General features: G+C 44.1%; 1 protein-coding gene across 12 annotated transcripts in view; it reads right to left on the bottom strand.

Annotated features, from left to right (window-relative positions):
* MTPAP (mitochondrial poly(A) polymerase) overlaps positions 1-7,381 on the bottom strand; it is a 119,185-nt gene extending 111,804 nt beyond the window's left edge. For 11 of the 12 annotated variants that reach the window (XM_064368527.1, XM_064368530.1, XM_064368528.1 and 8 more), the window contains exons 1-2: positions 7,216-7,381; positions 385-557 (exon numbers count right to left, since the gene is read on the bottom strand). In XM_064368527.1, coding sequence (XP_064224597.1) covers positions 385-557; positions 7,216-7,372 — 330 coding nt within the window. In that variant the 5' untranslated portion in view covers positions 7,373-7,381. Of the gene's footprint in view, positions 1-384; positions 558-2,335; positions 2,942-7,215 lie in introns of those variants that run through there. The other variant, XM_021665184.2, reaches the window with a different exon arrangement.
* Between the last annotated feature and the right edge of the window lie 18,277 nt (positions 7,382-25,658).

The raw sequence follows: 25,658 nt of genomic DNA, 5'->3' as shown, positions 1-25,658 counted from the left end.
AGGACTCTAGTCCCGGCTACTCCAGGAGCAGGAGGATCACCTGAGCCTAGGAGTTGAGGTTGTAATGCACTATTATGGCACCTGCCAATAGTCACTGTACTCCAACATGGGCAACATAGTGGACCCTGTCTCTTAAAAAATAAAATTAAGCATTCAAATAACGAAATCAGTCATAAATGAGTTATAATCCTAAAATACTGCTCTAAGAATTTCCATTCTCATATCAAAAACAAAACTCATTAAAGAAATCTAGATAAGGAAGAAGCAGTATAGCAAAGAAAACCTAACTACCATACTGCAAAAGGCAAAAGAAAAAACAACTAATGGAGACCGCTACCCCTGAAAAGCATAAACGTTAAGTTAGACTGTTTTTCAAATACTTACAAAGCTTTCATAGAAGAAATGATTATTAATAGGTCCATGTTGGGATAAATATTTAAGAAACTTTTTTTCATTGATTTTCTCTGGGCAATGTATTAAAACAGTCCGTTGTGCCTGTTCTCGTCTTTCATTTTGCATCTCAGAGAATCTCTTTTTGGGAATCTTGTCTTCAAAGCCTATGAATGAGACAAAAACATTTCCACCACACACACAAAATTTTTTAAATATTTTGATAAGGTGTTCAAGGACTTTATACATGACTAAAAACAACTTTACCTAATCTATTTTATTTTCTTCTCTTCCTTTCTAAGTGTTAAACTATACTGCAGGAGTCCCCCCATTACCCACAGGGGTTATGTCCCAAGACGCCCATAAATGCCTAAAAACCTCAGATACTACCAAGCCCTATATATACAATGTTTTATTTTACATATACACAGCTATGATGAGGTTTAATTTATAAATTAGGCACAATAAGAGATTAATAACAATGGTCTGGGCACGGTGGCTCATGCCTGTAATCCCAGCACTTTGGGAGGCTAAGGTGGGTAGATTACTTGAGGTCAGGAGTTCCAGACCAGCCTGGCCAAAATGGTGAAACCTCATCTGTACTAAAAATTAAAAACTTAGCCAGACGCGCTGCCACACACCTGTAGTTCCATCTACTCAGGAGGCTGAGATAGGAAAATCACTTGAAACCAGGAGGCAGACTTGCAGTGAGCCAAGATTGCGCCACTGTACTCTGGCCTGGGTGATAGAGCGAGACTCCATCTCAAAACACAGAAACAAAAACAAAAAAAACCCTAACAAAATTCTGAAGAAATACAACAGAAAATGTAAATGATATATAGAAATCAGCAGAAACTTTTAGCCTCATTTTCTTCCAAGAGGCTATAAAGCCGATCGATCAAGGAAATTCTCCATACCTACTATTTTACTATCTTTTTTTTTTTTTTTTAAATTTAAGAGACAAGGTATCCCTCTGTTACCCAGGCTAGAGTGTGGTGGCACAATCCCAGCTCACTGTGATCTCTGCCTCCCAGGTTTAAGTGACTGTCATGCCTCAACCTCCCCAGTGGCAGGGATTACAGGCATATGCCACTCCTGTCCAGCTAATTTTTATATGTTTTGTAGAGACAGGGTTTTACTATATTGGTCAGGCTGGTCTCGAACTCCTGACCTCAAGCAATCCTCCCTCCTTGGCCTCCCAAAGTGCCGGAATTACAAGCATGAAGCCACCATGCCCAGCCTGAAAATACAGCTTTTAACTATGTGCCTTCGCCTCCATTCCCAATGACAATTCTTTAACATCAATCTCTTATTTCAGGCCTCTATGACAATAATCTGACTCCAAAACTAGTCTCATTAACTCTAGTTTTGTTTTTCTCAAGCTATCCTCCACATAACTGCCAAAGTGTTCTTTATAAAATGGTCTTTTTGGCAGAAGCACGGTGGCTCACGCCTGTAATCCCAGCACTTTGGGAGGCGGAGGTGGGTTGATCACAAGGTCAGGAGATCAAGATCATCAGGGCCAACATGGTGAAACCGTGTCTCTACTAAAAATACAAAAAAATCAGCTGGGTGTGGCGGTACACGCCTATAGTCCCAGCTACTTGGGAGGCTGAGGCAGGAGAATTGCTTGAACCCAGGAGGTGGAGACTGCAGTGAGCCGAGATGGCACCACTGAACTCCAGCCTGGGCGACAGTGCGAGCCTCTGTCTCAAAAAAAAAAGGGGTCTTTAGTTTTTAAGTCTTATTCTTTGACTTCCCTGCTTAAATCCTTTAATAGCTTCCCCAGTGCCTTTAAGGTCACATCTAAACTCCATAGCCTGGGTATAAAGTGCTTGCACCATGTCCCAACCCCCTCTTTCATGTCACTTATACCATTCCTTTTTGTTGCACTTTTCACATATGGTACTCTACACACACAATACTATCACATACTATGAACTACCTATGTCTTCTTCCTTCTGGTTGGAATCCCCACTTTTTCATTTTCTGTCTGGCAAACTCTCATTCATCCTCCAAATCTTGCTTAGGTCTGTGAAAACTTCTGACTCTTTATGGTAGAATCTTTTCCACCTCTTTATTACCTAATTTTAACAACTATGAAAGAATGTAATTCATAGCGTTATATTATTTATTTAACAATATGGAAGAATACCTTCTTCTTCTTTTTTTTTTTAAGAGACAAGGTCTCCCTCTGTCACCGAGGCTGGAGTGCAGTGGCACAATCCCAGCTCACTCCAATCTCTGCCTCCCAGGTTATGGCAATATAGAAGAAGAATACCTTCTTCCATATTAAGGACAAAGACTTTTCCATTTGATCTCAGTCTACCAACTGTCCTTCCTCCAAGTGGTCCTTATTTCCTTCTCTTCTGCTATAGGTTCTGCCTAGACCATCTTACCATTTTTTCAGTTGTGACTGCCGCCTACACATTCTTGTCTCTGACTTTTACTGAGTCTAAACTGATATCCAACTGCTTGTTGCAAAAGTAAAGTCAAACAGTGTAGAATTTTCTTTTTTCTTTTTCTTTTTAATTTTTGAGACAGTCTTGCTCTGTTGCCCAGGCTGGATTGCAGTGGTGTGATCTTGGCTCACCACAATCTCTGCCTCCGGGGTTCAAGCGATTCTCCTGCCTCAGCCTCCCAAGTAGCTGGGATTACAGGTACGTGCCACTGTGTCAGGCTAATTTTTGTATTTTTAGTAGAGACAAGGTCTCACCATGTTGGCCAGGCTGGTCTTGAACTCCTGACCTCAGGTGATCTACCTGCCTTGGCCTCCCAAAGTGCTGGGATTACAAGCATGAGCCATGGTGCCCGGCCCAAACAGTGTAGAATTTTCTAAAGTAGAAGCGTAAGTTTTCCCCCAGTCCTCTTTCCCTAACAGCCAACCATTAAGTTGTGGTACTTATCTTTTCAGACATTTTCAAGGCATATGTAAACATATACATATAGATAAACATCTTTTACACAACTGAAATTTACTGAAATCTTACTATATATTCTATTCTGTAACATGCTGTAAGATATTTAATGCACTGGAGACATCTTTCCATATCAGTACATACATATTTATTTCTTTTAAAATATATACTCTTAAATATATCATAGTTTAGCCAAATCTCTACTGATAAGTATTTAGGTGATTTACCACTTTTCACTATTACAAACAATATTGCAATGTTATCTGTATGCAATGTCTTTGCACATTTATGCAAATATATCCCTGCAGGATGGCAGACAAAGAGCAGGGATTACATTTGAGAATGAGATAGAAAAGTTTGATTGAAAAAATGGAGGCAATGTGCTTGAGAAGATGAAAAAGGCAGAATGTAAAGACTTGAGCAACAGTAGGTTAAGAATGACATACACACGATGACAAAGTTGTGAAGGCGGGAACAAAACGTTGAGGTAATTTATAGCCTCACCAAAGGTTTATCAAATCTATAAATAACAAAATTAAGAGGAAGAACTAATAAGTGCTAATATTTTGTGACAGACTGAAATGTGCAATGGTCTTAAAATACAATATGGTAAACACAAATCAACATTAAAAAATGACTGAATAGGCCGGCGTGATGGCTCATGCCAGTAATCCCAGCAGTCTGGGAGGCAGAGGAGGGTGGATCGCTTGAGGTTAGGAGTTTGAGACCAGCCTGGCCAACATGGTGAAACCCCATCTCTATTAAAAATACAAAAAATTAGCCAAGTGTGGTAACGTGCACCTATAATCCCAGCTACTCAGGACGTTGAGGCGGGAGAATTGCTTGAACCCGGGAGGCAGAGGTTGCACTGAGCCAAGATCTCACCACTGCACTCCAGCCTGGGCAACAGAAAGACTCTCTCTCAAAAAAAAAAAAAAAAGACTGAATACTATCTTTCATTTAGAATTAAAAACAAAATAAAGATGCATGTACATGATGGGGGGAAAATCAACCTAGCACAGTTTTATAAAAGAGGCCTGAACTGTTTTGCTATGAATACATTTAGAGGGTAAAAAAGAAATTAAAAAAAAAAAAAGAAAAATTGAAAATAAAAGAGGCCCAAAGGTTTGATTTGATGCAAAGTGAAATGCATCAAAGGAATGTCTTAACTTCTGGACTGAGGATAGGAAGAGACTGAATACATATATAAAACTTTGAACCTTTTTAAGACAAATTTTTTAAAAATCCAAATTTAAGGGGTAATAGCACTTCTTTGGTACTTACTAATCAGGCCACATAGAGAGTATATGTTCTGCTCTGGATGTAATGGATATGAAGGATATTAATGAGCCAGAGAGCGTCCAGAGAGGAATAACAGAAAGTCTAGAAATTCTAATATACAATTATTACAGAAAACGAGGGCATTTACAGCCTGAAAAAAACAAAAATAAAACAACAAACTAATGAGAATCTGAGAGCTGAGCACTGCCTTTAAACATAATATAGCACCTTCTCTTAATAGCTTTCCAAGCCCTGTCACATACACACTCTTCTGAATTTCACAGTAACCTTTTAAGACAGATAGGGTAGTTCTATCTTTAAAGACAGCCCTACCTTGGCTGCTGGCATCCAAACTGCAGCTAAATCTTGTTCAGGTAACAGTTCTGGTAATACTAGCACACCCTTTGTTCTGTTAACAGCACACCCCTGCTAGTAAAAAACCACTCTATGTGGTTGTGATAAAACTGTCACACTTACCCCCACCCCATGAGATAGGGATTATCAGACTATTTTGGATACCTCCTCTTCATCCAAAGGGTTGGCATGTGATCAATCAGAAGCCCGAACATGTGAACACCAAGCTGCTGGTGATCATCACCCCCACCATCATCATCCCATGTAGAAAAGTCTAAGATTATAAGGCCGCTAAACAATAGCTAAGGAAAATAAAAATATCTCACACTGACCACATCAATCCAATTGACCTTAAAGTATGATGTATGTCTCTTTCTGGAGTTTGGTTACATAGATTGGTATTGTCTCCCTTTTCTACTTAAACTATTTTGAGTTAGTTTCTGTTACCCGTATCGGAAAGAATCCTGAATGATACAGTACACACTCTTGTTCTCTTTCTACTACAGCTCTTTCCACTACTCACACGAAAGCTATGTCAAAACTAAGACCAATGAGGAAATGGGAAAATAGCAGATTTTAACTCACTATAAATATTTTTCAACCACTAGAGCCTGATCAAAAATGGAATTGACTGATTTATGAAACAATGTTCCTTATTGCTATAAACTGTTACTAGGAATGTTTTGGTAATGAATCCTCACACTGAAAGAAAAACTGAATTGGATATTTCTCAAGTTCCTTCCAATTATAAAATTACACGCTTCTAGGTGAGTATAAGGTGTAGTTATCTGTTCTTTTTTAAAATGGTAAAGACATCCAAATGAGAATTTTGTTATTTGTTGTCCCACAAGAATCCCTGAATATTCAGTCATGTTTTCCTAATGATATAAAATGAAACATTTCCTTAAAAAAGAAAAATATCAAAGCTACAATAAATGAAGAGTATAGCCCTGGAATTAGAAGTGGCTTTTATTGGCCGTGGGTGCAGTGAGCCGAGATTGTGCCATTGCACTCCAGCCTGGGCGACAGAGCAAGACTCCGTCCTGAGAAAAAAAAAAAAGAAGTGAGTTTTACTCTTTTTGCCACTGAATACTTGAGTTTAGCTTGAACTACTCAAGCTACCCTTGGACTACCCTGTTTCTTAATCTATAAGATGGAGTAATAGTATTTCCTTCCACACCTATGCCGCAGGGTTGTTTCATGTCTCAAAGGGCATATGAACAGACTCTCAAATTTAAACTCTTAAACAAATGTTAAATTACCTTAGCTTTTTTTCTGGCAGAATCCTTAAATTTTCAGTGTTACTTAGAAATTTTCAACAGACGCAGCTTCCACCAAATACAATCCAATCAATATTTCAATAAAATATTGTATAAAGTAAGATTTCTCACTGCGTGTCACTATGTCTTTTATACAGTCTGATAAAGACAGCAGCTTATTTTAGGGAAAAATAGCTCCAAGGAATCGTAGAAAGCAACACATTTTGTTCGATGATTTGACTAAAAGTCTAAATTAATTGAGCTAGTGACGTTGTCCAAGTTATTTAGCCCTTTGAGTCTTTTTCTACATCTGTAAAATGGACACAGTGATACATTTCTTGCAATATTGTTTTAAGAACTGTAAATACTATATATAAGCTCTTGAGTCACAAAAAGAGATAACGGTGGCGTCTCAACAAACAAAGAAGCATATAAATGTAGAACGAACGCGGGACAATAGCCTGTGGCAGTGAATGCAAATCTCTTACCAGACTGATTTGGTTCAAAATGGCCAAAAAGAATAAAGTAAACGGCAGTAAATTTCACAGGCAGAACCCTACGTCTAGGAACCAAGAATCCGCGTCATTCATGAGGCTACACTATACTCGGCCTCTAGCAATAACTTAATGTATCAAAATCAGAAATACACGTATATGACGAAGCGACTGGCTCAGGTGTGTAGCATCACTATCATTGGGAACACTGTTTCGTCAAACTGCAAAGTGCTAGCAAGCAGGGCTCCCGGAAGTCTAAACAATTCCATTACTGTAGGTACACAGGAGTCGCCCCCGAAGAAACGTCACACATCTCACTTCTGCCTCAGCAACGGCGGCGACCCTGGGTTCCCCTAGTGAGAGCAGAGGAGAGGACAGGACACAGTCCCACCCTCTTGCCAAAGGGTCCACGGCCGTTTCCACAGACCACGCGTTCGCCCGGGATCCCAGACTCTTCCCCCTTCCCTCGTCCGCTGCGGGACGGGGCTACAGAGCAAACCGAGACCACGGCGCCATCACCTGTCTCCACGCTCCCAGAAGGCTGCTCGTCTCTCCTGAGGTCTTCGGCCACAGTTCCTGGGCAACTCAGAAGCCTGAGGACAGGCCGCTGGACCCGAGTTCTTCTCTGGGCATATAGGTGCAAACGGGTCAAGAGACCCACTGCGGGAACCGCCATTGCTAAAAAAAAAAAAAAACAGCACATGCGCCAAGATGAAAGGTCAGCGCGTTTCCGCGCATGCGCCCGGGGGCAGAAGAAATGGGAAGCCTCGAGGGTCAAACTAGGCGAAAGAAGTTCGCTTTTAGAAGAAATTGAGGCCAAAATGGCCGAGCTTTCAGACACGGTTTACTTCCACAGTCATACAGATTTCCAAATGAAAATCTCCATACAAGGAGCGCGCCACCTACTCTTGCAAATATCGTCATGAAAATAGAGCCAGAGCCCGGGCGCCCTGGCTCACGGCTGTAATCCCACCACTTTGGGAGGCCGAGAGTGGTGGATCACCTGAAGTCAGGCGTTCGAGACCAGCCTGACTAACGTGGGGAAACCTTGTCTCTACTAAAAAATACAAAAAATTAGCTGGACGTGGTGACACGCGCCTGTAATTCCAGCTACGCGAGAGGCTGAGGCACGAGAATCACTTGAACCCGGGAGGCGGAGGCTGCAGTGAGCCGACATGGAGTCACTGCACTCCAGCCTATACAACAGACAGAGCATGACCTTGTCTCTAAAAAAAAAAAGTGGAAATAATTGAAAGGCCTTTAACCTCTGAAAGGGGCACCAGGAGCAGGCAGGGCGTCATCTTCTTCCTTGAACCATGTGAGGACATTTTACAACCTCTGCCAAGATGCCTCGATTCAAATTAAAATTAAAGTGGTTTTGCCAGCCCCTCCTCCAAGTGAGAAGTGCATACTTCATCGTAAAGCCATAGGAAAGGCATTGGAGAGGACTGGTTCAGTTTTCTCATTTTGGACACGAGAAAGTGGGGCACAGATCAGACAGGGACTGGCCACAGGCACACCTGGGGAGTCACAGCTTAAAGTCACAGCTCTGCCCTTGATTCAAAGCTCTTCCTCAGTGCCTGTATCATAACCAGTGGTCCTTGCTCTGGTGCCCGGGATAGGGACATACGGAACAGTGCAAAGAAACCTGCAACTGAAGGCAGCCTCCCAGGGAACACACTGCTCCTCCCGGCTGCCCCCTCCTGGCCTTGACCCAGCACTTTTCTGCCTCACTGGACTGGAGGCTCAAGGTGATACAACCACCAACTCTGTGTGTGCTCTGTGTGTGTGTGTGTGTGTGTGTGTGTGTGTTTGTGTGTCCCAAGGGAACAGAGCACTGCCGAGTTCAGGCTGATCATTAGCTCGTGGACTGTCAGCAAAATACATTCAGAAGAAGGCTATGTGCTGTTTTGTCTTTTGCAATGATGTCATGTTGCTCATGTTTTATGTTTTTTCAGAGTTCATTAGTTTCTATTTGTTCTCAGTTAATATCCAGTTCAATAGATTGCGTAAGTAGAATACCCTCAAACTGAAAGTCACATACATAAAATATAGTGAAAATATGTCACCCACTTAACCTATAGTTGAAAATATGTACACATTAATTTTGTGTAGCCAATACTGGATAATGGGTAAGGGCACAGGATCCCAGGGCTAGACTGCCTGGGTTCAAGTTCCGACTTAGCCACTTGCTGGCTGTGAAATACTTGACAGCATTAAGCCTCAGTTTCTTTTTTTTTTTTTTTAACTTAATCCCAAATGTGATAGTAAGCCTCAGTTTCTTGATCTGAAAACAGATGTTACTCAGTGAGAGTCTGTGAAAACTTTAAAGTACACTGCCTAGCTCAGGAAAGTCCTCAGATTTAGCCATTATTAGCTATGATTATTATTGTGCTGGCTACACATGCATTAATGAGGCAAGAAAATGCTCAAGGATAACAACCAAGTACCCAAATTATCTTATCAGACCGAGAGAGATGCCAATGTGTGTATGCTCGTGTTTCAGCTCAAAGCCCTTTATCTAGAAGGTTCTTAAACTCAGAGGCCCAGGCAGTATCAAATTTACTTTGCAGTGGAGCCATCACTTTTGTTGATCGATGAAATTGACATAATGCTTTTTTTTTTTTAAGCACCAACCACAACCACGTGCCTAGAGCTATCTGTGTCAAGAAGAGCATGCTTCAGTTTGCTGGAGTGAGCAATTCAACTTGTGTAAGAATGAGAAATGATAGTGTTGAGACAGGAAACACAAAACCCCAGGGGAAGGTAGGAATCACTGACAGGCAAAAGAACTGGTGTCTAGTAATAAGTTAGGCTTGGCCGGCCTCTGGCCCTACAGATGGCTCTTTGAAGAGGAAAAAATTCAGCCAGGCCTAAGGCCACAGATCCTAAGGGACTGCTGACAGCTTCAGGCTGTCTATGGAAGAAGCAGAGGGTGGCACCTGGTTGAAAGAGGGGGCTGGGGGACATGGCTTGAGCCTGTGTTTACAGATGGAGTCCCCTGATCCATGAGACTGAGACTGGGGAAGGAGATCATGCCTGGATCAGGGGATCTCAAACCAGAACTCTTCCCACCCACACCCCCTACTTTTTAGGGCGTCTTTGACTGCAAACAACAGATAAATTAGTTGGAAAGGTCGGCAGATTCTTCCAATGGTTCCTAGCAGGCCAGGCCTAGCTGCTTTTTAACCTGTGACTGGGGGTGATGCCACTGGCCCATAAGCACACATTGGAAAATTTTTACATCCATAGACACGACATGCCCCACAGAGACAGCTGTGCAGGGTCTTTATGTTTGGGGTGCTGTGCTGGCAGGTAGCTTATAAATACCTAAAATTGGCTGGGCGCAGTGGCTCATGCCTATAATCCCAGCACTTTGGGAAGCCGAGGCAGGTAGATCACGAGGTCAGGAGTTCAAGACCAGACTGGCTAACATGGTGAAACCCCGCCTCTATTAAAAAAATACAAAAATTAGCTGGGCACGGTGGTTCATGCCTGTAATCCCAGCTACTTGGAAGGCTGAGGTAGGAGAATTGCTTGAACCGGGACCCAGGAAGCGGAGGTTGCAGTAAGCCAAGATCGCCCCACTGCACTCCAACCTGGGCTGCAGAGCGAGACTCCATCTCAAAAATAAATAAATACATAAATAAAATAAATAAATAAGTAGAATTGAAATGGGATGTCCTGGAGCTTAGCTAACCTTTATTTAGCCCCCCTACCCCACTACCTAAAATGAAGGGGCTGCTAGTTTTGTTTGCTTTATGAAAGATGGACCTATCATTGTTTTTAGAAGGATTTATTGGGAGGAAGCTATCCTGAACCCTCAGAGACTTTTCTCATTTACTGGCTCACCAGCTTTAGAGTCCTAGATCTTCATCCTGGCTCAGCCACTGTTCAGCTGTGTAGCCTTTGAGAAGTTGCTTAACTACACTGAGTCTCGCTGTCAACTATGAGTGGAGGTGATAACCTTGCTACTGTATGGAGCACCCACCCCCAGGCACTCTTACAGGGTGATGGTGAAGACTGAATGAAATCATAAGGCTGAAGGAGGAGGATTGCTTGAAGCCAGGAGCTCGAGACTAGCTGGGCAACATAGCCAGGCCTCATCTCTATGAAAATGCTTTTTAAAAAAATTAGCTGGACTTGGTGGCTTATGCCTGTTGTCCCAGCTACTCGGGAGGTGAGACGAGACCACTTGAGTTCAGGAGTTTGAGGCTGCAGTGAGCCATGATCGCGCCACTGCACCAGGCAACAGAGAGAGATCCTATCTCAAACAAATGAATAAGAAATAAATACATGAAATAATACATGCAGTTAGTACACTAGTACATGATCAGGCACATGATAAGTACCCTATAAATGGTAGCCCCAATAAACTTTGTAATGTTTTGAGAGAGGGTGTCCTTTGGACTCAGCCCAGTGACAGAGTGTTTGAAAAGACTGAATTGTATGATGGCTGTTCCCTACAGGTACAAACCTGTACCTCCAGGGACCCAGGGCACTGGCTCAATGGGGCACTTCATTCTATTTACTCTTGATTTGGGCAGCGCCGATTGCTCTAGGGCTAAGCAGGGCTGCCACTACAGACTCAATTGCCAAGGGTATCCTTCTCCCCAAGCTCGCCATAGGAAAGCCACTTGCATCATAAGACTACAGGAAGTCAAAGGGAATAAAAAGCACAATTTAGTCGCCCACTCTCCAGTTGATGGGCAATAGGTTTTTTCTATTTTGAACGGAGCTGTTAGGACCATTCCTTGTCCACATCCCCTGTTTTATATAGGCAAGAATTTCTCTTGGATGTAGAGTAGAATTGCTGGGCTGGGAGGAGTGTGAACCTTATGAGATGGAGCCAAACTGTTTTCTGAAGTGGTCATAGCAATGCACACTCCCAGCATCAGTCCTTAAGAGATCTCAGAATCTCGATCTTCTGTGATGTCACAAGCAGTCAAAAAGAATGAGTGCCAGCTGTAAACAATAAGGATGAATCTTAACAATAAAGTGAAAAAAACAAATTTCAGAAGGATGTATATAGCATATCTTATATAACTTGGAAAACAGCTGAAAAGAAAATGTATATATAGGCCGGGCATGGTAGCTCATGCCTGTAATCCCAGCACTTTGGGAGGCCAAGGCAGAGGGATTGCTTGAGGCCAGGAGTTCAAGACCAGCCTGGGCAACATAGCAAAACCTGTCTCTACAAAAAGTAGAAAAATTAGCCAGGTGTGGTGGTGCAGGTTTGTAGTCTCAGCTACTCATGAGGCTGAGCGGGGAGGATCTCTTGAGCTGGGCAGTTCAAGGTTACAGGGAGCCATGACTGCACCACTGCACTCCAGCTGGGCAACGGAGACCCTGTCTCAAAAAAAACTGTATCAAAAGGATCTCTAGGGGAATAGAGACATCTGTACACACATTTCATAGCAGCGTTATTCACAATAGCCAAAAGGCACATGCTACAGCATGGATGAACCTTGAAGACATTATGCTAAGTGAAAAAAAACAGGCACAAAAAGGCAAACACTGTATGATTCCGCTTGTAGAGGGTATTTAGAGTAGTCAGACTCAGAAATAGAAAGTAAAATGGTAGTTGCCAGCATCTTGGAAGGAGGGGAAAACAGGGAGTTATAGATGGGTGTAGAGTTTCAGTTTTGCAAGATGGAAAGAGTTCTTGGAGACGGGGCACAGCAGCGTGAATATACTCAGCAGCACCGAACTGCACACTCAACAGTGGTAGTGATGGGAAATTTCATGTCATGTTATTTTACCACAATTTTGAAAAGAAAAAAGGAACTTAAGGGAACTAAGAATATGGGATCCAGGAAAGTGATTGCCTGTGGCAGGGGGAAGTGATAGGGAGTCGGGAACATGGGGAAATGCTGTGTCGCCAGCTGTAAGTTGTCACGGTCCTAACTTTAATTTTGCATAGTAAGCTGCCTTTAAAAATGATGCTTATAATATTTTTAAAATAAACAAACGTATTAAAATGCTCCTGCATTTTACCAGTGGGAGAGTGTGCCATGAATCAGGGATTAGATCAATCCAGTTATCTACACCTGAAGGGAAAGACATTCAACCTCAAAATTATCCGTAGGAAATTATAAATTGTTTTAAAATTTCAAACAGACCTGAACAAAACCTTGTTAAATCAACATCTGATAACAAATCTGAATCAGAGTAAGTCAATTATCACATTTATTATGGATCAATTCTATTAAAAAGTAGAGATTGGAAATTTTGAGTGGCCAACTTGCAACCAAATTGGCATGTAAACATGGGCGGGGCGTGGGCATCGGAATGTTTTCAAGCCTCCAGGTGATGCTAAGCTCTCCAGGTGCAGCCATTGAGAACCACTGGCATATCGGCCGCTCTCCTGAGACTTACCCTATCTCAGTCTACACTAATCTTAATCTGAGTTTAGGGCCTAAATTAAGATCTTTAGAGACTCACAATACTGCAAAAATTATTGTGCAGAGCCCCTGTTTGTTTTGAGATGGGGTTTTACCCTGTCATCCAGGCTGGAGTACAGTGGCACAATCAAAGCTCACTGTGGCCTTGATTTCCAAGGCTTAGGTGAACCTCCCACCTCAGAATCCTGGGTGGCTGGGACCACAGGCATACACCACCACATCTGGCTAATTTTTGTATTTTTTGTAGACATGGGGTTTTGCACTGAGGCCTTGAGTAATTTCTTTATTTTCTCTTCTTTTCTTTTTTCTTTCTTTTTTTTTTTTTGGAGACAGAGTCTCCCTCTGTTGCCCAGGCTGGAGTGCAATGGCACAATCTTGACTCACTGCAACCTCTGCCTTCTGGGTTCAAGCAATTCTCCTGCCTCAGCCTCCCAAGTAGCTGGGACTACAGACGTGTGCCACCACGCCTGGCTAATTTTTGTATGTTTAGTAGAGACGGAGTTTCACCATATTGGTCAGGTTGGTCTCGAACTCCTGACCTCGTGATCCTCCCGCTTCAGCCTCCCAAAGTGCTGGGATTACAGGTGTGAGCCACCGTGCCCTACCGCCCTGAGTAATTTCATAAAGAACACCTTAAGAAATGTCCAGCACCATGGATTCTTACCTTCACTCAGGACCCACAAGGCCCCACATTCTGACAGATTTTGTCTATCAGACAAATTGCACTCAGTCATGCTTCATTCATTTTCCTCGGAGAACTCCCAGGTTACATAGAATTGAGATAATCTCCCTATCTCCCTGTCACCCCCATGAAGACACTCTGTGTTTTTGTTTGCAATATAGTCTTATATGGATCGATATTAGATTTTCATGGTGTTCTTTGCATTTTGCAACTATTGCTCAAGCTGGAGACCCAAAACGAGCACTAGCTTTAGAGTCAAAGACCCCTGAGTTCCAGTTTCAGCTGAGGGACTGTGAGCACATCACAAGCCCACTCTGATCCTATATCCCAGGTGTATAATCACCTATTTCCCATCAATTGCCAGGCTGGAGAGAAAAGTGCCCACTCTGCCCAGTACACAGTAGGCTCTTGGTAAACTTAAGTTCTCTTGCTTCTCCACTAACCTAATGTATTAGGGGAAAGACAGAGATGTTGGCAAAGGCAGCTGGGAGACTCCAGCTGTATGCCTCACAATCCTACCAATGAAAATTCTGAATTGGGCTTCAATTTCTTCTCTACAAAATGAGACAGGACAGCAGTGGGTAGAAGAGGAGGAGCTTGGCTTTGTTAGTTTAAGCTGGGCCCGTCTGATTCTGTAACGTGGGCTTCACTGCGGGTCCAGCCCACTCCCCAGCCAGGGCTTCGCGTGCTCTGAATGTCTTTCGGCCAAGTAAAGGCTGTCCGGGCTCGGGGTGGGGAGGCGGGGTGATGGGTAGCGGGATGGAGAGAAGCAGTTCCCCCGCATAACCAGCAGGTAGCACCAGAGCAGCGCGGAAGCCGAGGGTTCTGCCCCAGCCTTCCTGGACACCCGGGCAGGAGGGTAAGGGGAGGCAGAGGTGGAGCACATCACTCAGCTGGGCAGCAGGAGCGCGACTGCGGATCAGCCCACACCCTTTGAAATCGACAGCCTGGGTCTTCTGGCTGATTTCCCCTCTTTGGTAGGGTGATCATATGATTTATCATCCAAAACCAGACACTTTGGAAAGTGAAAGGGCCACTGTTATAATTGCACCGCGACAGCAGACATAACCTTAGCTGTACCTTGCAAACCAGAACATATGGTCACCTTATGCTCCGGTCACTGTTTCTTCCTTGTTTCCATTCTTTCTTTTATTTATTTTTTCTTTTTAAACACACAGCATTCTTTTCCCCGAGCACCACAGCCTTGGAAAATGCCCTCGCATTCGGTATATTTTCGGCCATATAACACCCGCTTTCGCATCTTCAATCTCAGCAGTCTCTGAAGCCACCCCAAAGGCTGGTTTTAGCTTCCAGTCAGAAGACTCTGGTCTGTACCTTTCCATTCCCATGACTCAAGAATTAAAGATGTCAGATGTGGAACAGTGGCCCTTACCTCCACTTTGGTGCCTCTTTGTTAAATTTATTCCTGTAATCTTGTTCTGAGTGCTCATGTCCTTTATCTCTTTGAATTTACGTGTATTAGTTTATTGAATTGCAAGTAGACAAGCCCCATTAAGCAGGATGCTTATATTTCCAAGATCATCCCATTACTCCATTCAACCCCAAATTAGCGTGCCATTTATCCCTTGTTTCTGATCTCTCTTCACTTAACAGGCTCATAAACATCCATCCATTGCCAAAAGGACTCCAACTCTTCTCACTTCCGTTTTTAGTTGATTCATTGCTAGCCCAGTAATGATTTGTCTGCGGGAGTCATTAGTAGAGAATTGTGCCCTTACATTTATTTTTATAGTTGGATTCTGCTGGTTAATATCTCTATGTCATTCTCACATTGCAACAAATGACTATGGGTTTCTGTCTTCACCTAAAATCTAGGTTAGAAATTTGATCTTATCCGAGTAAGATATTAATAGATAATGTGAGACTTTTAAAAAAATTTGACTGAAACTTTTCTCAGCTAAGAATGACACTCATGGTCACAAATATGTATGTAAGCAAGCAGAAAATTGGGCTGTAAATATATAAACTCTTAAAATATGTTTAGAGATGAGATTTTCCATTTTTTTTTTTTCAGTAAAGTATATTTGCTATGGTTGGAATATTTGTGTCTTCCCCAAAATTCATATTGGAACTTAAACCCCATCGTGATAGTAGTAAAAGGTGGAGTCTTAGCTGGGTGCAGTGGCTCACTCCTGTAATTCCAGCACTTTGGGAGGCCAAGGCAGGTGGATCAGGAGGCCAGGAGATAGAGACCATCCTGGCCAACATGGTGAAACCCCATCTCTACTAAAAATACAAAAAATTAGCTGGGCATGGTGGCACGCGCTTGTAATCCCAGCTATTCAGGAGGCTGAGGCAGGCTGAGAATCACTTGAACCTGGGAGCCGGAGATTGCAGTGAGCCGAGATAGTGCCACTGCACTCCAGCCTGGTGACAGAGTGAGACTCCGGCTTGGAAAAAAAAAAAAAAACCAAAGAGGTGGAGTCTTTAGGAGATGATTAAGTCTGGAGGGAAGAGCCCCTCATCAAAAGGGTTAGTGACCTTGTAGAAGGGCTTGAAGCAGCGACCTAGCTCAGTTTTCTTCTTTTGCTTTTCTGTCCTTTCCACCATATTAGGATACAGCGTTCCTCATCTCTGGTGGACTTGGCATTCAAGGCGCCATCTTGGAAGCAGAGAGCAGCCCTCACTAGACTACATACCTGCTGGAGCCTTGATCTTGAACTTCCCACCCCTCAGAACTGTGAGAAATACATTTTTGTTCTTTACACATTACCCAGTCTCTGCTATTTTGTTATGGCAGCACAAATGCCGTGATAGCAATTGGCACCAAAGGAGGGCGTGAGAGGGAATGAAGAGCGAGTGGTCACACGTGGAAGAGATGGCCAAGAGCAGTGGACTGAGGAGCAGCAGAAGCTGCAGACTGTGGGAGGGACAGCACACAGGGAAGGAGCAGGCAGATCGGGGCCGAGAACCAGGGTCCCCAGGGGCTGGACAGCAAAGAGAGAGACAGCAGGCAGTCAAGTCACATAGCGGCCTGGTGCCTTTGTCAGCTCCAGCTGCGCTAACAAATCATAATAAATTGCTAGGTGGCTTAGACAGTAATTTATTTTTCATAGTTCTGGAGCTGGGAAGTCGGAGATCAGGCTGCCAGCATGGTTTGGGTTGAGTAAGAACTCTCTTCTTGGTTTCTCCTATGGACACCACCTTGCTATATCCTCATGTGGCACAGAGAAAGAGAAAGAGAGAGACGGGGTGGGGCGGGGGGGGTGGAGGGAGGGAGAGAGAGAGAGAGAGAGACTGCTTGCTTGTGTTTCTTCTTATAAGGGCACTAATCCCATCATGCAGGATACAAACACTCCATGCACAGCACCTGGGAAGGCTCAGTTAGGTCTAGGGGAAGGACAGGGTGCCAGAAGGAGCAAAAATTTCTGTCCATCTGGCACTCTCTTCCCCCTCCTCCTCCTCCCTCTGATCCCCTCCCTTCTTCTCTGAAGCTCTCCACTCCACTCCTAGACTTTCTTCATAGAACTGGAAGGGGTTGCCTGAATTGGCCTGGACTGCCCAGCCTGTAGAGTTCTGGGAGTGGGGTGGGGTAGAGACGGAGTGAACTCAGCAGGCCCCCAGCTCTGCTCTTCTGTGGTTGTGACTGGATCTCCAGGAAGGACTTTGACTTTTCCAGGTCTAAGCACTGAAAATGCTTTGGGCTTCCGCAGGGGAGAAAATTCAAAATAAAAAGAAAACCATAAACCATACAACACAACTTTTATGCGGATGCTAAAAATAAGTTTTTTTCTTAAAGTTTTCAATGGCAAAAGTCTGACTATTTGGAAGCTGAACCTCCTTTGCCTTCTTTTGGAGGAAGTACTGGTTTTGTAGTCATGCCAAACCTACCTCGGTTTACTTATGTACTGGGTCACCCAGCCCTGTGGACTGGTCCTTCCAAAAGGAACTTTATCAAGTAAACTGAGCACCTGCGATCCCATCCTATAATGACTTGATGAGTCATTTGATCCTTTGATCCTTTTCCTTGAGACTCAAAGAGTCACCAGCCCATGCACACCAGGGCAAAGACCTCTGGAGCCCTAGTATTCTTCCTGGGGTGGGGGACACTGTAACTCTATTCTTCCTGGGGTGGGGGACACTGTGACTCTATTCTTCCTGGGGTGGGGGACACTGTGACTCCTCTGCACTATTCCCCTCACCCCCACCCTAATGGCTCTGCAGGGGAGAAGGGCTTTGATGCATTATTCAGGGATCTTCAGGGCCAGCTCTCAGCTGATTCCCAACATGTAACTCACTATGAGCTAGAGCTCAGCTGAGCTGGGGAGACCCAGGTAAACAGAAGCCATCCCCCGCCTGGACTGGGAGCAGGGGGAGGGGGAAGGACTGTGATCAGCATCAGTCTTGCAGGTAGGGGCCTAGAAGCTTGGGGATTCTGGGGATGCCTTGGCCTGAGGATCTAGGATCCTTTAAGATGGGTGTCCAGGAAGAAGGGAACGTGAGCCACTGAAGCCATAGCGGAGACCCAGGCCATGGCACATGGTGGTATGTGAGATTCCTGGAGCAGGGCCTGTACCTGGCATGTGGCAAGAGCTCAAAAACTAATGATGGGATCAAATTCCCACCAGCAGAGCCCATCCAGAGTCACCAAGAGCCTCCTGCCACCACTGGGGTTCTGCCTTGTTGATGCTGAAAATCTGAAGCTGATGACAGTAAGCAGTCGATAGCCCTGTCCCAGCCTGGTCCTTGCTGGCCTTGGGCCACACACTTCCAGGAAGCCCTTGTCCACTGCAATGTGGCTTCGTCTGCTCCGAGTGTGGATCTGGTGTGAGCTTGGCACTGGAAGTCGCTTGGCTGGATTCAGACTAGGCCACAGGACAGCAAAGCCACGCATTAACCGTGTGGTCTCAGGCAAGCGACTTAACCCCTCTAAGCCTTGATTTCCTCATCCATAAATGAAAACTAACACCAGTCCCTATGATCAGAGCTCACAGAGTGAAGTGCAGAGCACAGCGTCTGGCATAAGAGAAGGACTAAAGCATGTGTTAACTGGATGAATGGGGAAATGAAGCAAGTGGGGCCTCCCCAGGGATGGACCTAGGGAAGTATCTCCTGGCTTGCTCCCCATGAGGATCTGGACCAAACCCTCCCCATCACTCAGAAGGCCTCAGGGACTAGCAGGTGATAAGGGAGGAGACAGTGACAGTGAGGGGGACACCTCCAGACCTGGGAGGGTCCTGTGGGGGCCCTTCCTGGCACCAGGAGATGAGGGAGAATAGGATGAAAGGCAGGAGCTTTCCCAGGACTAATCAAGTCATTACAGGATGGAACTGCAGGTTCTCAGTTTACATGATAAAGCTCCTTTTGGAAGAGGTGGAAATAACACTGGTTTTAAGAAATGATTTTGCTTCCGTGAAATAACTGCAAAGGGCAGAAATAAATGTGAATGGCTAACCCAAATTCAGTCCTCTCCAAAAGGCATCCAGGTCTCTGAAAACTGGTTTTGAAGGAGGCTTCTCCCCCACTCCCACCCAGACCCTGCCCCTGAAAGGTGAGGGGTCCAATTGTCTGGGAGGGGAAACAGCTTCAATTCTGCCCAGCTCTGGTCGTTCTTAATGGAAGAACCACTTACTTTTTTTTGTTAACTCTTTGTTCTGTGATCTTTGTCACTCTGTCACTTTTCAAAAGCTGGTTTTTGTTTTTTGTTGTTGTTGTTTGGTTTTTTGAGACAGGGTCTCACTCTGTCACTCAGGCTGGAGTGTGGTGGTGTGATCTCAGCTCTCTGCCTCCCAGGCTGAAGCGATCCTCCCACCTCAGCTTCCGGAGTAGCTGGGACTATAGGTGCACGCCACTATGACTAGCTAATTTATTATTATTATTATTATTGTAGTGATGGGGTCTCACCATGCTGCCCAGTTTGGTCCCAAACAAGGGCTGAAGCAATCCTCCTGCCTCAGCCTCCCAAAGTGCTGGGATTACAGGCGTAAGCAACCTTGGGTGACAAAAGCTGTGATCTTTATGTGTCAGTGGGGAACATCAAGAAAGTAGAAGGTTGCTTGGCTTGCAGATCTTGGGAGATTTTGTTGCCATCCTAGGTCTTGGGGCTCTCTTATCTGGAGCTGCAGCAGACATTTTAGCCACATCTCATAATTCTGATTTCAGCTCTCTCGCTACCTGACAACCAGGAGCTTTACTAGAAAGCTTTAGCCTGGCATTGTGACCTTTACCATGCATTGGGGTAAAGAACTAGATTGAAAAAAAGTCTATCTAGTCCAAAATGTCAGAGAGGCCAGGCGTGGTGGCTCATGCCTGTAATCCCAGCACTTTGGGAGGCTGAAGCAGGCTGATCACTTGAGGTTAGGCGTTCGAGGCCAGCCTAGCCAACATGGTGAAACCCATCTCTATTGAAAATACAAAAATTAGCCAGGCGTGGTGGCGCACACCTGTAGTCTTAGCTACTTGGGAGGCTGATACGGGAGGTTCACTTGAGCCCAGGAAGCGAAGGTTGCAGTGAACTGAGATCATAGCACTGCACTCCAGCCTGGATAACAGAGTGAGACCCTGTCTCCAAAATAAATAAATAAAAATAAAAGCTAAATAAATAAATAAGTAAATATATTGGTCCAGGCACAGTAGCTCGTGCCTGTAATCCCAGCACTTCTGGGAGACCAAAGCTGTTCGATGACTTGACCCAGCAGTCTGAGACCAGGCTGGGCAATGTGGCCAAACCCTGTCTCTACAAAAAATGCAAAAATTACCGGGCGTGGTGGCACATGCCTGTCATCCCAGCTGCACGACAGTTTTGAAACACATGAACTATTACATTCTTGCAAATTCTATGAAACTGTGTCTTTTATTTTTAAAATCATGGAAGTTTTGCATTTTCTTTTTTTTTTTTTTTTTTTTTTTTGAGACGGAGTTTCGCTCTTGTTACCCAGGCTGCAGTGCAATGGTGCGATCTCAGCTCACCGCAACCTCCGCCTCCTGGGTTCAGGCAATTCTCCTGCCTCAGCCTCCTGAGTAGCTGGGACTACAGGCGCGCGCCACCATGCCCAGCTAATTTTTTGTATTTTTAGTAGAGACGGGGTTTCACCATGTTGACCAGGATGGTCTCGATCTCTTGACCTCGTGATCCACCCGCCTCGGCCTCCCAAAGTGCTGGGATTACAGGCGTGAGCCACCGCGCCCGGCCTGCATTTTCTTTATTATTTCTATGTTTGTTACAATGTAACAATCATGCTTTCTCTAACTATACAGTTAAAATACTTTGTTTCTCCTCAAATTGGCTGAGTACAATTGAAAGTCCTCCACTCCCATGCTTTCCCCCAGCCCTGAGGGCCAGGGATTCCTGCGCTCTTACGAGAGATTCACAGCTCTAATGCTGGGAACTTCTTGACCTCCTTTGTCAAATGCGTGAGTGTTCAATGAATGATGGAACTTGTCAAAGTCAAATAAAATACAGAAATGAAGCACTTTTCTCCATGCAGACCAAGAATGCTTGTTTTCTATGTTTGCTTCCACATTAATTTTTGACATATTATGGAGAGTTTTATCACTTTACGTGTGATTTTCAATTGTTATCCCCTCTTTAATAATGAGTTCTATGAACTTAGACCCCAATAAGCCCATGAGTTCAGATGCACAGTGTAAGGCTGGCTGCCTCGCCGGGAGTTCGGACGCACATCCCCCTCCTCTTTTTTCCGAAAGCTCGGACATGCTCGGGCATGTTTCCTTCTCCCCTTCTCACACAGCCTGGCTTTCCCTTAAAGAACCCAGTATGCAAGCAGGGTCTTGTGATTCTAGCCAATAAGCAGCCAAATCTTTCTAGCCAATAGCAGCCGAGTCTTTCTAGCCAATAGCAACCGAGTAATTCTAACCAATAGCAGCCAAGTCCTGTATGCAAACGAAGGCTTGTGACCTTACCCAATAGTAGCCTGCTCTCCCACAACCAATCGAGCTCCTTCATTCCCTATAAAACCCCACGTCTGAGAGGAGTCCATGTGACTTCTCCGGCCCCTCCTGTCGGACTGCAGAACCTCGCCCGGGAGCCTGAATAAATTTCTTTATATTGAATCTTCTTGTGTTGGCCTCAGTTTCTTCCTTTTAAACTCGGCAAGAACCCAAGAACAAACCTTACACACAGTCACCCTTAAAAGTACAGCATTACTCATTTCTATTCTTTGTTTCATTTTGTTTTGAGATGGGTCTGACTCTGTTGCCCAGGCTTAAGTGATTCCCTCATCTCAGCCTCCAGAGTAGTTGGCACTACAGGTGTGTGCCACCATGCCCGGCTAATTTTATTTATTTATTTATTTATTTATTTATTTATTTATTTATTTATTTATTTGTAGATACAGCATCTCCCTATGTTGTCCAGGCTGGTCTTGAACTCCTGGACTCAAGCAATCCCCCAGCTTAGTCTCCCAAAGTGCTGAGACTACAGGAGTGAGCCACTGCACCTAGCCCACTATTCCTGCTACATTTAATACTAACTCATGTCTTCTTTTCTTTAAAATAAGAAAGAAAGAAAGACAGTATCCTTGGAAGAGCAAGAGAGAAGAGAGATCACTGTCCCATGCTTCTTTCCTCTGCGGGCTGTTGTACCATCAGAGCCATCTGTCACTGGCTCCCTTAGAAAATGCTACTGCTGCCAGACTGTCTTCCTGTGGGCAGAAGTGACTGTATCTTCCAGTGGGTTGCAAGGCAGAGGACACAGCCTCTAGTTGGATGGGGATCCTCATCTGGGAAATAGTCTGACCCCACTCCTGGGGATGGACCCCATGTTTTCTTCCTGGGTCAAGCCACTTTCCCTTCATCTATGGCAACCCAGCTGTGTTAGAAAAGGAAAAGCCCACCTGGGCAGCTGCGTACCTAAAGGCTCAGGACATTCAACACTAGGCTTGCTCTTCTTTGTCCCAGTGTGTGAAAAACGAACACTCCCTAAGACACAAAAATAGGCCTTTAAACTGACCTTTCTAAAGAAATTGTTAGCTGGGCATGGTGGCTTACGCCTATAATCCCTGCATTTTGAGAGGCCAAGGCAGGTGGATCACCAAAGGTCAGGAGTTCGAGACCAATCTGTCCAACATGGTGAAACCCCGTCTCTACTAAAACACACACACACACACACACACACAATTAGCTGGGCTTGGTGGTGTGTGCCTGTAATCCCAGCTACTTGGGAGGCTGAGGCAGGACAATCACTTGAACCCAGGAGACTCAGGTTGCAGTGAGCCGAGATCACACCACTGTACTCCAGCCTGGAGACTCCAACTCAAAACAAATAAAAATAATAATAAAATAATAAACTGTTGCCAGGGGAGGTGACTCACGCTTGTAATGCTAGCACTTTGGGAGGCCGAAGCGGGTGGATCACTTGAGGTCGGGAGTTCAAGATCAGCCTGACCAATATGGTGAAACCCTGTCTACTAAAAATACAGAAATTAGCCAGGCTGTGGTGGTGCACACCTGTAATCCCAGCTACTCAGAAAGCTGAGGTAGGAGAATCGTTTTAACCTGGGAGCTGGAGTTTGCAACGAGCCGAGATGGTGCCACTACATTGAGACCCTATCTCAAAACAAAAGAAAAAAAAGAAGCTGTTAAGATCTCCCTAAAGCCTCTGCAAACGATGTCAAACATTCAGTCGTTCCTTAGCTGGGTATTTCCTTTAAAATGTCCTGTTTCTTATCAATGTTAGATATCTTTCCAAGAACTCAAGGGAGATTTGCAGTGGGATAATCCGGTTCACATGGTAAACATGAAACCACTGCCACAAAGCTTGTAATGCAATAAAGTAAGTGAAATAAAAGAGGCACCAAAGGAAACCGGAAGTTTCTGTATCTTAAAGAGAAAAACCACAGTGATAAGGCTTCAACCTGCCGAGTGGTTACCCAGGTTTCTCCATGCACTGGAGAAACTCCACGTGGGGTTTCTGTTACTAACCAGAGCCCTGTTGAGTTGCAAGAAAAACCCAACCACCACCAAGCTCTACTTTATTTTTCTGGGATCAAGGAGGTTAATTTTGTTCCCTCTATTTATGCCTTTTTTTTTTTCTATAATCAAGGAAAGTAAAGCTCAAAGGGATTAAGTGGCTTTTCTAAATCAACAGCTAGTGTCAGGCAAAAAAAGAAAAACAATGGGCATCTGGATGTTATATAACATTAAAGCCCATGTTTTCTCTTCTACCCTAGACTTTCCACTAGGGAAAAAAACAGGTTCAATTACTATGTAATTGATTATATTTGATTACAATGTATTTATGGGAACTACATAAAGCAACATTTATTTATAATATTCTTTTCTTTTCTTTGAGACTGAGTCTCACTCTGTTGTCCAGGCTGGAATGCAGTGCTGAGATCTCAGCTCACTGCAACCTTAGCCTCTGGGGTGGTTCAAGCGATTCTCCTGCCTCAGACTCCTGAGTAGCTGGGATTACAGGCATGCACCACCACGCCCGGCTAATTTTAGTATTTTTAGTGAAGACAGGGTATTGCCATATTAGTCAGGCTGGTCTTGAACTCCTGACCTCAAGTGATCCACCTGCCTTGGCCTCTTAAAGTGCTGGGATTACAGGCATGAGCCCCCGCGCCTGGCCTATAATATTCTTTTCTGAAAGGAGTTGCATGTTATAGTTGTAATAGATGGAATTTGTGGGCCCAAAAAGTTGGCTTCTGGCCAGGTGTGGTGGCTCATGGCTGTAATCTCAGCACTTTGGGAGGCCGAGTTGGGCGGATCACCTGAGGTCGGGAGTTCGAAACTAGCCTCACCAACATGGAGAAACCCCGTCTTTACTAAAAATAAAAAATTAACCAGGCATCATGGCACATGCCTGTAATCCTGGCTACTCAGTAGGCTGAGGGAGGAGAATCACTTGAACCTGGGAGGTGGAGGTTGCAGTGAGCCAAGATCATGCTACTGCACTCCAGCCTGGGCAATAAGAGCAAAACTCCATCTCAAAAACAAAGAACAAACAAAACAAACAAACAAAGTTGGCTTCTGGGTGTAGTTCTGTTGTTTGCTAGTAATGTGATTCTAACTAAGACACCCTCTTGACCTCAGTTTCATCATTTATAAAGTAAAAGTGTTATATTAAATCACCTGTAAGATATTTACTTCGAGAATCTATCCATATCAATTAATAACAAATTGGAAACATGGACTTCAGTGACAAATGATTATTCAACCACAGGGACTTTTGACTTATACCAGGTTGCTATAATCTATAGCATTATGTTTATGTGAGCGTCACAGTCTCAGAAGTATCCTTTGTGACCTAAGTAAGCTCTGATCCAAAAGCGTCTCTCCCCATCCCACTCACTCCCTTCACCTTGCTGATTTCCTTCTTGGCAGGTGTCATAAATTGTGTACTTATGTGCATTTATTTATTTGTCCAGTGTCTCTCTCTCTCTCTCTGTCCCAGACTAAACTCTAGACTCCATGAAGGCCATTGAGTTTTGTGCACTGCTACTCCCCAGCACCTGAAACTGTGACTGGCACATACTACACACTCAAATATTTGCTGAATGAACGGATGAGGGAGCAGATTGTCTTTAAAACGATATTGTGGTTATTCTTTTCTTCTCGCTTGCAAAGCTGATTTTAGAGCAGATGCCAGAGATAAAGTTTATAAAATCTTAATATCTGTGCTTTACAAAATCAGAACGATGTTCACTGAAATGTTGACAGCAATTATCACTGATCTGAGTGTTGGGATTGGTGGGCAAATTTCATTATCCCTCTTTTCCAGCACATCTTTAGTAAAGAGGAATTATTTTGCAATCAGATTTAAGCTTTTAAAAAGTATAAACTCTCAGTGCGCTCTCTAATTTGCTGTTCTTCTGGGAGCAGTTAGAACTATAATCTGTGCATGAGGATGGGGAGCATCTGAAATTTCCCCAAATTTAACTAACTACTGC

Source organism: Aotus nancymaae, unplaced genomic scaffold, assembly GCF_030222135.1.
Source record: "Aotus nancymaae isolate 86718 unplaced genomic scaffold, 86718_ANA_hifiasm-v0.15.2.pri h1tg000077l, whole genome shotgun sequence".
NCBI lineage: Eukaryota > Metazoa > Chordata > Mammalia > Primates > Aotidae > Aotus > Aotus nancymaae.
This window is presented reverse-complemented; position numbering and strand designations above follow the sequence as displayed.